Source organism: Falco peregrinus, chromosome 11, assembly GCF_023634155.1.
Source record: "Falco peregrinus isolate bFalPer1 chromosome 11, bFalPer1.pri, whole genome shotgun sequence".
In the NCBI taxonomy this organism is placed as follows: Eukaryota; Metazoa; Chordata; class Aves; order Falconiformes; family Falconidae; genus Falco; species Falco peregrinus.
In genome coordinates, this window is record NC_073731.1 from 33,573,602 (window position 1) to 33,586,233 (window position 12,632).

The 12,632-nt window shown below is 56.1% G+C and overlaps 1 protein-coding gene across 4 annotated transcripts in view; it reads left to right on the forward strand.

Annotated features, from left to right (window-relative positions):
- The window catches only part of LOC101919962 (phosphofurin acidic cluster sorting protein 1-like), a 69,641-nt gene extending 57,178 nt beyond the window's left edge, over positions 1–12,463 (forward strand). For 3 of the 4 annotated variants that reach the window (XM_055816706.1, XM_055816708.1, XM_055816710.1), the window contains exons 7-25: positions 137–217; positions 1,007–1,066; positions 1,687–1,838; positions 5,893–5,986; positions 6,307–6,378; positions 6,664–6,794; positions 6,915–7,047; positions 7,172–7,276; positions 8,646–8,752; positions 9,055–9,209; positions 9,298–9,408; positions 9,495–9,597; positions 9,953–9,985; positions 10,343–10,385; positions 10,488–10,530; positions 10,633–10,774; positions 10,967–11,190; positions 11,395–11,508; positions 11,610–12,463. In XM_055816706.1, the coding sequence (XP_055672681.1) occupies positions 137–217; positions 1,007–1,066; positions 1,687–1,838; positions 5,893–5,986; positions 6,307–6,378; positions 6,664–6,794; positions 6,915–7,047; positions 7,172–7,276; positions 8,646–8,752; positions 9,055–9,209; positions 9,298–9,408; positions 9,495–9,597; positions 9,953–9,985; positions 10,343–10,385; positions 10,488–10,530; positions 10,633–10,774; positions 10,967–11,190; positions 11,395–11,508; positions 11,610–11,725 (2,019 nt within the window). In that variant the 3' untranslated portion in view covers positions 11,726–12,463. The remainder of the gene's footprint in view (positions 1–136; positions 218–1,006; positions 1,067–1,686; positions 1,839–5,892; positions 5,987–6,306; positions 6,379–6,663; positions 6,795–6,914; positions 7,048–7,171; positions 7,277–8,645; positions 8,753–9,054; positions 9,210–9,297; positions 9,409–9,494; positions 9,598–9,952; positions 9,986–10,342; positions 10,386–10,487; positions 10,531–10,632; positions 10,775–10,966; positions 11,191–11,394; positions 11,509–11,609) is intronic. The other variant, XM_055816707.1, reaches the window with a different exon arrangement.
- The last annotated feature ends 169 nt before the right edge of the window (positions 12,464–12,632 follow it).

Consider the following 12,632-nt stretch of genomic DNA (forward strand, 5'->3'; position numbering starts at 1 on the left):
TGAGAAGCAAGACTGAAGGAGTAAGGTAGACCAAAGCTTTTCAAAATAGGGAGCAAGTGTAGAGCAGGGGAACTTCTAGGAAGTGCTGCTGCCTGTACTCGAGTTGCTCTGTTGTGCTGTGACCTTTTGCCTGCAGGATCTGTTTGATGAAGAGGATGACCTGAGGAAAACCAAGAAGGCTAGGAGGAAAATGATCCGAACTGCATCAATGACCAGAGTAATATCAGCACTTGCAATGTGATCAAAGGGATGGAAGGGATTCACTTCTCCTCCTCCCTGCAGGGAGTGAGGGGAGTTTGGAGGGAGTGCTGGTACTGGTGAAGAGCAGGGGAGCCTGAGAAAAAGGGGCAAACCTCTTGCCACTAACAAGTTAGCTTGCTGCTCAGAGCTGTACCCCAGCTCACAGTCTGTGCTGTGTTTAGCCTGGCTTTGTATCAGTGATGATCTGTGTGTGACACAGTTCTGACTAGCTGCTGTGACATGGTCTCTCCATCCCTGAGGAAGGATAAGGCTGGTACAAGGAAGGGTGAGCCATCAGCTACTCCTCTGCCTGTCAGCAGAAGTGGGAAGCTGCCCTGCCAACCCCCTGCTCTCCAAGCATCTCCTCATCCCCATCTGCTTCAGCCCTGCAGGTCCCTGGGCATTTGTTCCTGAGTTTGTTCCCCATCCTTTCTTGCTTGAAGGCGTCATTCCTCAACCAGACGGTCTGGGGAGAAAGGGGATTTAAATGGAGAGAAAGTGCTATTCCAGCCTGTAGCAGAGAGAGTTTAAGTCCTTGTGCCCTCCCTCATGCCTGGATACAGTGGCTTCTATCGGAGTCCAGATTTAGTCCAAATCCTACAGCAGATTTAAAGAGCAAGGGACATCATAGCTGACCTTGGGCCTGTGGACCCAGAAAGGAGCTGATGGCATATAAAAGAGAGCAACCGTGGACTGTATGTTAGTCATCTTGGAACGTGATTTCATAGTTTTACTGATCTTTTTTTCTTCCCTTGTTTTGTTTTAGCAACCAAACTTCAAGCAGAAATTTGTGGCTTTGCTGAAGAGGTTTAAAGTGACGGAGGAGGTAAGAAGCAGGAAGGCTGCCTCACCTGTCAGTGTCTCCTGCAGATGTGTAGGGGTCAGAGTGCTGGTTCCCACTCACTGGGAGCACAAGGCATGAGCTGCAGGTGCTCAGGGGTGTTTGCAAAGGTGGTGTGAGACATGGCACAGACCGGGCCTTGGCTTTTCCAAAGCTTTCTGCCTCAAGAAAGCAGCTCTGAGCCTCATGCTCAAATCAAACACACCTTCCTGTTGGGGAGAGAGGCCAGCCGCAGAAGGATGCTGTCATACACTGGTTCTGCCCCAGGAGCTGGCATTGCAGGGGCAATCCTGTTCATGACTGAGAGCAAGCTAACATCAGCCTGGGGGTGGCTGGTCTTGACTGGAAGCCTGCACTGAGTGTGCAGGACAGCCAGTAGAGGTCCTCCCAGGTGTCTTAACACTCAGGACGTGTTATGGGTGTCTGACATTCCTATGGTTGTCATGCTGACAGTGTCACTTGATTCTTCCACAGTCTGGATTTGGCTCCCTGAGGTGGGAACAGTACCATGGTGTGCCTTGTGGCTGGGAGGGAGCTTGTTTCGTGCCTGGCCTGGGACGCAGGTGACTCCATCTCTTCATTGCCCTCTGGGCTTGGTCCCACAGGTCCTGGACTCTGACCCTGTAGACCAGACCCAGGAGGTGGAGGAAGACCTGGGCTTGCTCTATGACAGCCTGGAAGAGTGCAACAACAGTGACAGTGGCCCGGAGATTGAGGACAATGAGAGCGTGCACAGCACACCCAAGCCCACCCTGAGGTAAGGGTTGCAGGGAGTCACAGGTCAGCAGCACAGTCTATAGGACCTGGAGAAACGCCCTGACACTTTTCTGTTCCTTGGGCTAATGAAGGCATTGTCCTGTCTCCATTCCCATTGTTGGCACCACTGAGCTCCTCACGTACATATCTTGTTTAATAAATTCAACACTCCCCATTAAAACTGCCTTCCTTCACATTTAGTCTCATTTAATTTCCTGCCAGACCAGCACCTGACACTTACTGATCTGCTGGAAGAGTACCTACTTGATCTAAGCCCCTGCTGTTCCCAGCTCTCATATCTTTCTGCTGACAGCCCTGGCCTTCTCAGAGCTCTCCACGCTGAAGCATGCCTGTCTTTTGAGCACTTTGTGACTGTTGGGGCCAGTCCTTGTGTCCCTGTGAGATCTGCATGCTGTGTTCCCACCCTTTGTGGAGACTTGTGACTAGCAACCATCAACGATGTTTCTCACCTCATTCCCCAGGCACTCAGTGGCTTGACTTGCTCTGCCAAGCACTGCTGACTTGGCATAGAGGTCTCCAGTGGACCATGCAGTGAAACCAGGCTTTTCTCCCACAGGATCTGTGTTTACCTGGCCTCTCTGCTCATGGCTGTTCTGTTTCTGTGCTGTCCTTTTGTGAGAAAGTTGCCTTTTATTGTCTTTCTACTTGGCTGCTTCACAGTGTGCTGGGTCTCTTCTAGCCAAGCCAAGCTTACTTGTCATTATTGTTTCTACAGTTTGGTATTGAAATATAATTTAGATTGGTTAGAATCCCTGCTGAAGGTACTTAGCAGGGGTAGCAGACTTGGTCTGTCACAAGCAAACTGAAATTAAATCTGCTGGATTCAGGAACCCATGAGGCACCAGGGAAGAAACAGGAACGTGACAGAAGTCATGCTTTCCACAAACCCACAAATCGTTGTGAAGGAGACAGCAGGCATGTGTGCAAGGGGGTGATGCTGAGGTGGCCTGCTTGAACTCCAAGGGCTTTCACATGATCTCTCATGAAAGGAAACACAGGTGTTGTGGGAGAAAAAGGAAGGTCCTTTTGTGGTCAGATAACCGTTTTATGTATGTAAACTATGTAAAGAAACTGTAAGAAAAGTCTGTTGAAAGTATTTAAGTGTAAGACCCTGCCCTCATTCTGCAAGTGCCTGCTTGCAAACATCTGGTCTGGAAGAGCATCCTAGAGTAAGTGCTGGTTTGTGCTTATGCCTGCCATCACAGTCTTCCTTGGGTGTTTGCTGCAGTCTCTGGTAGGACAGCCTATTGGGCCCTGGGCTGTTTTGCAGCCGGTTCACGAAGCGTTCCTAGCTTGGTTTGCTCTCCAGTGTCTTAGTTTCTGGCAATGCTGAGTGTGTATTCCCTTGAATTCACATTACTGGGTCTGTACTTTTTCTAAGGAGATGTGGGAGCCAACTGCTACGGTCTTCAGCGTAGACTTTAGTGTAGACTGCATGGTACCAAGGCCCTGCATAGCCTTCTCAGCTGGTGATGACCTTCCAGCGCAGCCTGTAAATTCAAGATGTGATCCTCGAGTTGGATTTCTTTATTGTCATAGACAGCCTTGCAAGACACTGTGAAGGCCTCTGTGGGGCAAGGGCTTTAAGGTAGTCCTTGAGGGTGAGCAGTGGCCAGTGCCCTGGCTTGGGCCAGTGGTGTTGGGGGCAGATAGCCATGCTTTTGGTCAGCCCAGGAGGCCACACAGCTGTGGGTTGCTTCTGCACTGGAGTGAAAGTGGAGCTAGAACTGAGGCTGTTAGGTAAGATCTCAACAGTCAGAGCCTTTGGTTGAAGATTGGGGTGAAAGAGCAAATGTTTCCATAGGTGACTGGGAAAGTGGATGGGGGAGAGTGGGCTAATTCATTGCAAACAGAAGGAAGCTGTGCAGAAGGTCTGGGATTTACCTAAATCTCAACCTGCTGAGACTCAGACTCAATCATGCCTATAGCCTTTAAGCTGCAGAACAGGGAAAGCTGGGAACTGCAGAAGAGCTCTGTGCTCAGTGTGACACATCCTCTAGGGGTGAAAGGCTCTGAATTGCAAGCAAGAGGGCAGAAACACATAGAGCTGTCATGGGAAAGGGGGAGACAGCCCCATTTAAATGGGGTGTTGAAAGCCAGATCAAGTGTATACAGTCCAGACACACCCAGTGTTGAAGAAAAAAGAAGGGATGAAGATACCTTTTTGAGGTACCAGTGGAGCCCAGGGGTATGTCCACCTTCTAGTGGGATTATGGGGACAATACAGAGGAGTGTGGGAGAGATGCTGAATGGGGTGTGAATTACTAGAACACTTACATATTTCTCTGATTTGACTCTGAAGTTATTAATGTAAGAGTCTGTATGTTAAGTTATTAACTTGAGAGTCTGTATGGATTGAAATTGCTGGCTGAGAAAAGGCCAGTGTAAAGTAATGACTGTGCAGGCTGGTGACAGTGCCTGGGATCCTGTGGCAGAGATTGGAGGGGTGGAGAGTGCAGAAACATGTTAATAACAGCAGACATCACTTATCCCTGTGTGAACTGGAGAAAATGACCCACCAGGGCACAATTCTGACTCTGAACCTGGAGCTTTGGTAAGTGAACATGTCATGAAGCAGCTGGTCATGGAGCCAGCGAGAGAAAAATTGAGCCCTGACTTCTCCCAGCCAGTATAAACACCGCTGCTGAAGAGCTGCTCTGTGATGGAGACCATGATTTCCTGAGTTGAAATGTCCTTGTAGGAGCAGTAAAAGCAAAGAACCTGGCAAACACTGTTGTGCCTGGCAGCAAAGCATGCTGTATCCAAAAGAGGAGACATGTTAAAAGTAAAAGGAGCAGCCAGGATATTTAGAGGTCTGTAGGTATTCTGCAGACAGCTATATCCAGACAAGGGTGATAGGACTCTGCCAGAGTTTCCATTGTTTTCTAACAGAAGAACTGCTCTGTATCCTACACCTCTGTGGCCATCCCTGGAAACCTGCAACCTGGAATCCCCACCTACAAACCAGACAAATCAGGAGATACTTTTCCTGGGAGTTAGTGAGCACATACATATGTACAGCTTAGAGGGAAGCTAGCTCAGATGTTCCACAGGAAAGTCACACATTGTAGGTGAGCTGCCATTGCTGCAAGGGTCCTGATAAAGCTGACAGGTGAGATCCAGGGATGGAGCCTGCTTGTTTCCTAAAGACTGGTCTTTGAGCAGCCCGCAGGATGCTGAGGGAGTCCTTGGCAAAAAGGTAATGGGTGGAAAAAGGGGAAACAAAGGTGGAAGTTCACACTGGTGGCACAGACAGTCCTGTTGCCCCAGGGGAGTTCCTGTGTTGACCATTGTGACTTGGGAACAGGACCTGGGAGTTGCACTGTGCAGTTCTACCAAAACGTCAGCTCAGAGACCTAAAAAAAGGGCAAATTTAAATGCTGGGGAACAAAAGAGGATGTTGCTGTGCTGCCTGAGGTGTGGTTCTGTGTGCAATACAGTGATCTCCAGAGCCTTGGGAAAGGGGAAAGCAGAAAGGGAAGGTGGAAACTGCTGTTGAAATTGTGCTGCGGCAGCAGTCAGAGGCAAGGAGCCTTCTGTGGAAGAGGGGGAGTAGAAAGGAAGGCAGAGGAGATCTGTGGAAGCCATGGTGGTGCAGAGGGGACACGGAGGTTCAGCAGTTGTGGTGTTGACTGAGACCACATACCAGTAAGATGGTGGTTCCTCACCCTGCCCTGCAGTGGTAGGGGATCACCTGAGAGAGAAATCTGGCTAGGAGACAGGGACCTGACTCAAACTCACTGGGATCACAGGTTTAGCCCTGTTGGACTGGGGTGGCCCCATCCTGTCCCTGTGTCCAGCATTGTTGCAGCAGACCATGGTGTGTGGGGCTGGCAGGTCTGCTGCTAGGCTGTGTCGCTTGGACGCTTGGGTGTCTGGCCCTGTGTCCCACTGGGAACCTCTCCACAGTGCTCTGTGCTTGGGATAGGCTGGTGGGGGTGTGCTGGGATTGTGGTGACTTTGTTCCTCTCTTATTCCTGCCTTTTTCTCTCCCGTCTGTCTGTCTGTCCGTCCGTTCGTCTGTTTCTCTGCAGGCGTTTCTTTGAGGGAGTCTCTCATTCTGGTTCCCAGACTGAGATCGGCAGTCTGCACAGCCAGAAAGGGCAGGATCAAGAGTCTGGCAGCCCTGTGAGTTACACCACCACAACCACCACCTCTTACCCCTTCCCTCCCCAGCCAGCCCAGCATCCCCACAGTGCCTGCAGCTCCCTCTTGAGACCTCAGCTCCTGGCAGCACCTGCCTGGGGCTGCTCCTTCCCTTCTTTCCTCTTCTTTTTCCTAGCGCAGGCGGACAGGTAGCAATGGGGGGCATCCTCTGGGGTCGGTCCCAGGGGGACACTGGGCTCCCCTGTGGGAGCATGTGTTCTGTGAGGCCAGGCATGGGTCACTGTCAGCTGCCCAGCTCGGGGCACTGTGTCCTGCTCTGACCCCACTCCCTTGTCCCCCAGGGCGAGGCAGACAAGCGGAAGCCAGGAGTGCTGCGGCCACAGGAGGAGCCAGGATTAGAGGTCCCTGCAGTGGTGAGTCAAGGCTACAGGGGTGTGGAGGGGGGCTATATGTCCCTCAGGCCCCGCCTTGCTTTCTGGGGTACTGGGAGTGCCCACCAGCCTGGGAGCAGGGCTGGGGAGCAGCAAGAGTGGAAGGAGGGTTAGGATCTGCAGGAGATGCAGCCAAGCCCCCTTGAGGTCCTGCAGCCTTGGCTCTCCAGCAGGGCCACCAGACCTATCCTGTGTGGGGGCACCCATGGGTGCAGGGAGCAGGGCAGGCAGAGCAGTGTGTGCACAGTGACTGTGTGTGGCCCTCAGGAGCTGGCCGCAGAGGAGCCGTGTTTGCAGCTGGCCCCAGCAGAGGCTGCCATGAGGGAGGGCAGTGTGGACAGGCTGGCCCAGCTGGGCCCCGGGACCAAAGCCGAACTCCCCAGTGCCGTGTCCCCCAGGTAAGGCTGGTCCGCGCCCTGTGCCAGGGCTGAGGGGGCTCACGCTGGCTCGTGGCGTGAGTGGGTGTTGGTGGGGATGGGATTTCCTCAAGTGTCGCCCCTCCTGCTTCTCGCTCACAGCAAGGCAGACAGCAAGCAGTTGTGGCGTCCCCGCAGCACCTCTGTGAAGGACCGGCAGAGCTCAAAGGGACAGGGTGGCCGTGCCAGCAGCCTGGACAGTGAGAGCTCTCCTGACTCATGGCACAGCACCCAGGTGAGACCCTGGAAGCCACCTCACCTGGAGGCTTCTTACTTGAGAGCCCTGCCAGGCCTTCATCTGTGGGCAGAGCAGCCAAGGCAGGCGGCTGGGGTTAACCTTTGTGGTGATGCTATGACAGGTGCCCCGAAAGTCTGTTTACGATCAGCTGAACCAGATCCTGGTCTCGGATGAGCAGCTCCCCGAGAGCATTGTGCTGGTGAATGTTGCTGAGTGGCAGGGGCAAGTAAGTAGCCGTGACAGGAGCCGGATACATGAGGGAAGCTGTAAGCAGGGTCCCAGGAGATTCTCTCAGGCATGGCAGGGTGTCCTAGGGAAACTGGCACCAGCTGTGCCCTCCTCTCCCGCAGCATGGCCCTTCCTTCAGGGAGACAGTGCACTTGCACAGTGCTGAGCTGTGTACACAAGAGCCTCATGTGTCTCCTCCATCATGTGCCACACACCAGCATTGCTGGATCCTCAGATCTCAGTACCCTGAGCGGTCCCAGCCAGGCTGGTTAATGGACTGTGGCTTGTGTCCTCACTACTTGGTCCAGGCTCCCACTGACCGCACTGGTCAGAGCTTTGTTGGATGCCCTAGCAGAGGTGCCAGACTACCCCTGCTGCCACCAGGCCCTGGGAAGCAGCAGAGGTGCCGTTCCCCACTCAGAGATGGGAGAGCGTAGCCTACCGCTCCCAGGGAGAATTAACTGCGTTGTCGGACTGGGGTTTCTGGGCAGAGAGGCATGTGAGGCCTTCCTGCCTCATGCATGGACATCATCATGTCCATGTGAGGACGGGCCCAGCCCCTGCCTCCCCCATGCATGGAGGAGTTGACTGCTGAAGGTGAGCAGGGCCATGTACGTGTGTGCAGACATGCAAACAGCAGTTATATAAAGCATTGCGAGACCCCTTTGGGATCCTGCAGCTACATCTGACATCCAGAAACAGTGCTGGAAAATCCAGGCAGGGTTTGTGGCAGAAGAAAGGGCTTGTCAGCAAGAGGTGGTGGAGTCAACCCAAGCCACACATCCTTGGTGTGTTTGCTCTAGCTCCTGTCCTGATGGGGGGAAAAAGGATCAATGCCCATTCTCAGACCCTGTCATGGCATCTTCTAAGCCCCCTTGTCTAGCATGACTGCCTGTTTTACCACTGTTCAGTTGCATGCAGATACCTCAAGAGGCACAGAAAAGATTTTAGAGTGCCACAGTGGGCAGGAGCAAGGGCATGAGCAGAGGGAGATTGAGCCATGAGCTGGGTCCTGCTGTGGGATGGCAGGATTTAAACCAGAGGGTCCCTTTATCTCAAGGAGCACAATCTGGTCCCTGAGACAATTTTGCCCTTGCCATCGCAGGGTGGTGACTGCTGCGCTAAAAGGGAAGAGCAGGGGGCTCAGGCAGCCAGTCCCCTGCAGCAGAGCTGGGAGGAGTGGGGATGCTCAGGCGTGCAGCCAGGGGTGACCTGATGGTTTCAGCCTCCCCACACAGCATGGGTGGGAACGGGACCCCAGCTCTATCCCAGGGGGCACAGAGGCCAGGGCAAGCGTGGGTTGCTGCTGGCCAGCACAGCCGTGCCCCCCCGCAGGGTGCCTTAACCCAAGCTCTCTGCATTGGCAGTACGTGAGTGAGCAGCTCCAGGCGCACAAGCAGTTGGTCGTATCCACCTGCTCCGTGGCGGACATCCAGGCAGCCTTCAACACCACAGTCTCTCGCATCCAGCGATAGTGAGTACAGCTTGGGCTCAGCCTTGCAGCTCCTGGTGACTGCAGAGAAGGCTGGGAAGGGCCCTGGCTCCCCCAGGGCTCGTTAGGACCCTTTGGGGTTGTGGATGCCCCCATAAGAGCAGGTGTAGGCCCTGGGGAAAGCAGGGGATCCCCGTGCTGGCTGTGCCCACAGCAGTGCTCTGCAAGCTGGAAATTGCCAGCCATGGGTTTCTGCTGCTGGGTTGGCTGGGCTGGCAGGCACGTCCCCTGCCCCCAGCCCTCCTGCACCCCTCTGACAGTCTCCTTTTCTCTCCCTTTGGCAGCTGTAACTGTAACTCCCACATGCCTCCCCCAGTGAAGGTGGTGGTGGCAGGGGACCAGAGCTACCTGAGCATTGTCCTCCGTTTCTTCGTGGAGCAGCTGGCCAGCAAGACACCTGACTGGCTCAACTACCTTCGCTTCCTGCTTGTGCCTCTGGGTGAGAGCCAGGGCAAGCCCGGCCCTGGGGTTGTCCTCTCCCACCAGCCTGGGTTCTTCTGCACCAACATCACCCTTCCCACCTGCAGGCTCTCACCCTCTGGCCAAGTACCTGGCCTCGGTGGATAATAAATACAGCACCCTCTTCCTGGACACAGCATGGCGGGAGCTGTTCAGCAGGGCCGAGCCACCCATCGCAGGTGAGGAGCGGGCCAGGCTGGGGCCAGCAGTGCCCTGGGGGAAAACCCAGCTGCCACCAGGTCCTCATGGCTCTTTGTGCCCACAGACACTGTGGACATTGCAGGCCGCGTCGCCCAGTTCATCGCTGGAGCCAGCCTCTCTCACCAGCTCCCCATCTCCGAGGCCATGCTGACCTACAAGCAGAAGAGGTGAGCGTGGCCCTGGGTGCCTGTCCTGCCTCATGTGGCCCCAGTCTGGGCTATGGGAGACTGGGACAAGTGAGTGAGGTCCCATGCTGTACTCCACCGGCGAGCAGCATAGTGCTGAGGGGAGCTGGGGTTCCCGTGGTGAGAGGCCTGTGGTGCCGTCCCCTGCCACCCCCTGGTGTGCTCAGCCCCTCCAGCAGCTGTGGGCTGTGACTGCCTGCCGTGGTGGGGACTGGCTGCCAGGGCTGGGCTGGGCTGGGCTAGGGGCTGCGAGCCAGCACTGTGCTGCCCCGGGGGTTGACGCTCATGTTCCAGCTGCACTCTCACCTCTCCCTTCTCTTGGTTTCTGGCACCCAAGGAAGAGAAGTCTCTATTTTGATTTTTATATCAGGTATTGGCTTGTGCTTGCTGTGCCGCTGCCTGGCCCCCCCTTCCCCCCATGTGCGTCCATCCCTCTTGCCGTGCAGAGGAGCTGTGACCCCAAAGTGGGGCAGGGCTGCCCTCCCGCATGCAAGCCCTCTCCCAGCACTGGAAGGGCCGACTCCTTGCCTCCTTGTGTAGTGTGCCCTGTGCTGCCATGTCGGGGACAGGGGGTCCCATGGGAGGGAGGGCAGAGGAGACAGACCCGGTGGCCATGAGCCAGCAATGGGCCCCTGCCAGTGTGGGGGTCCCTGGGCCACAAGGCTAGCCGCATGGCACTCGGTGCTCAGCACACCCAGACCCTGACCAGCCTCTCTTCCTCGTGCAGCCCCGATGAGGACTCCTGTCAGAAGTTTGTGCCCTTTGTGGGGGTGAGTGTGCTGAGGGGCCAGTGGGCAGCTGGGGCTTGGGGAAGAGGGGCACTGCACAGCCCTGCTGCCGCTGGGGATCATCCGACTTGTCTGTTCTTGCAGGTGGTGAAGGTGGGCCTGGTGGAGCAGTCCTTCAGTGCCTCTGGTGAGTCCCTGGGAGCCCAGAGTCCCTGGCTTCCTTCTCAACTGCAGGGAGGCCCTCACTGGTGTCCCCCAGCCCCCCCTGACCCATACTCTTCCTCTCCAGTGGACTCGGATGATGCCACAGTTTGCACCCCCTCCCTGCTGAGCTCAGCACCAGCTGCCAGTGGAGCAGTCCCCTATGGCAAGGAGACTGTGAGCACCCCGCCACCCTCCCCTTCTGTCAGCAGCGGCCTCTCGGGTGCTGGGTAAGGAAGCCCCGTGCAGTCTGAGGCAGTGGGGACTGGGGTGGAGGGGTTTGAGGTGCTCACTGGTGACGCTGCCACATCCTGTGGCTATTGGGCCAGCGTGCCCCCTGGGCACACTGCAGCTGAGCTATGGGGAAGGAGAGGAGCAAGGACAGCACTTGTGCACTGCATGGTGCTGCCCATCTTGCCCAGGTCCCTGAGCCCTGGTGTGGAGGTGATGGGCCTGCAGGTGGACTACTGGACAACACAAGGGCTGGACAGGAAGAAGGAGGGTGAGAAGCGGGAGACGGGTATCAAGAACACACTCAAGAGCAACTTCCGCTCACTCCAGGTCAGCCGCATCCCTGGCACAGGGGAGCTGGTGCCCCCTAGCACCATGGCCATGACCGTGGTCACCAAGGAGAAAAACAAGAAAGGTAATCAAGCCCCACCATGGGATGCTTTCCAGCTGTGGGGCCACAGTCTGTTGCAGAAAGGGCAGGGGGGGAGCCCGCAGGAGGGCATGGTTGAGACCTGGCCCAGCAGGGACCAGTCAGTGCAGCCAGCCCTGGGGTGAGGGCTCCCACCCAGGGCCAGGTGGGGACATTCTAACATTGATCCTGCCTGTCCTTGGCCCCCAGTGATGTTCCTGAGCAAGAAACCCAAAGAAAAGGACCTGGAGCCCAAAAGCCAAGTCATCGAAGGGATCACACGCCTCATCTGCACAGCCAAGCACCAGAACACCATGTTGCGAGGTGAGGGGAGGTACGAGCCCCGTGGGGGCTGTCACAGGGCAGGCCAAGCAGCACAGGCTGCCTGTGACGGGGCTGCAGCTCACTGCACCCTTTCCTCTCAGTCTCCATAGATGGGGTGGAGTGGAACGATGTGAAGTTTTTCCAGCTGGCAGCGCAGTGGCCAACACATGTCAAGTATCTCCCTGTGGGCATCTTTGGCTACTCAAAGAGTGTGTGAGATGCAGGGGCAGCCCTGGGATGGAGCTGCAGAGGGTTGCAGGAAGAGATGGACACACTCTCGTCCCCTCTCTTCTGTGGCCCAGCCTCTGCCTGCTCTGCAGAGGGCGATACCACACCCGCACCGCTCCCTGTGGGCCAAGACCCATAAAGGTGAGGCCAGTGAGACCGGGTCCGTGCACCCTCCAACACCAGCCAGGGCACCATGCCATCTGCCTCCCATGACCCCCAACAGCAGCCTGGGACAAGGGTTGGCACCAGCCAGCAGGGACCCAGAAGGGGCTCTGGGCCCTGCTCTCCCCAGAAGCGCCTGCCAGGCCAGCCCCCCGCCAGCCGGGGCCCCAGCTGGGCTGGGCCCAGGCCAGGGCCCCACCACTGGAGCCAGCAGGATGCTCATGGCAGGGGCAGGTGCTGAGCAGGGGCAACTGACCCTGTACGGCCCCTCGCCAGCTCCGCCACCAGCCTCGCACTGCTCTGCCTGGCCCTGCCCTATAGGGCTGAGCCTCAGCAGCTTTTCTAGTCTCTCTGCAGCCCTGTTGCTGAGGCTGGCATAGCGCTGCCGAGGCTGTCCCCTCATCTCCCTATCCCTTCCCCACCAGCCCTGCCCCATGGTGCTGCCAGCTGGAGGTGTGGCATGGGGGCACCTGGGTTTTTTTTTTTACAAGATTCTATTTTTTTTAAACTTATTGTATGGTTACTTTTCAGGATTAATTTTAATAAATTAATGCTGGTACCATTATGGCGGGCGGGTGTGTGTCTCTGTGCCGGAGTGCATGGCCAAGCACAGCTGGGAGAGAACAATTGTGGGCAGGGTGCAGCTGCTACCGCGGGCCAGCACAGCTGGCAGGGTTCCCTAGGGCCAACCAGAGGTAGGACCTGGCCACACTCCAACCTGTGGCCCAGCTGAG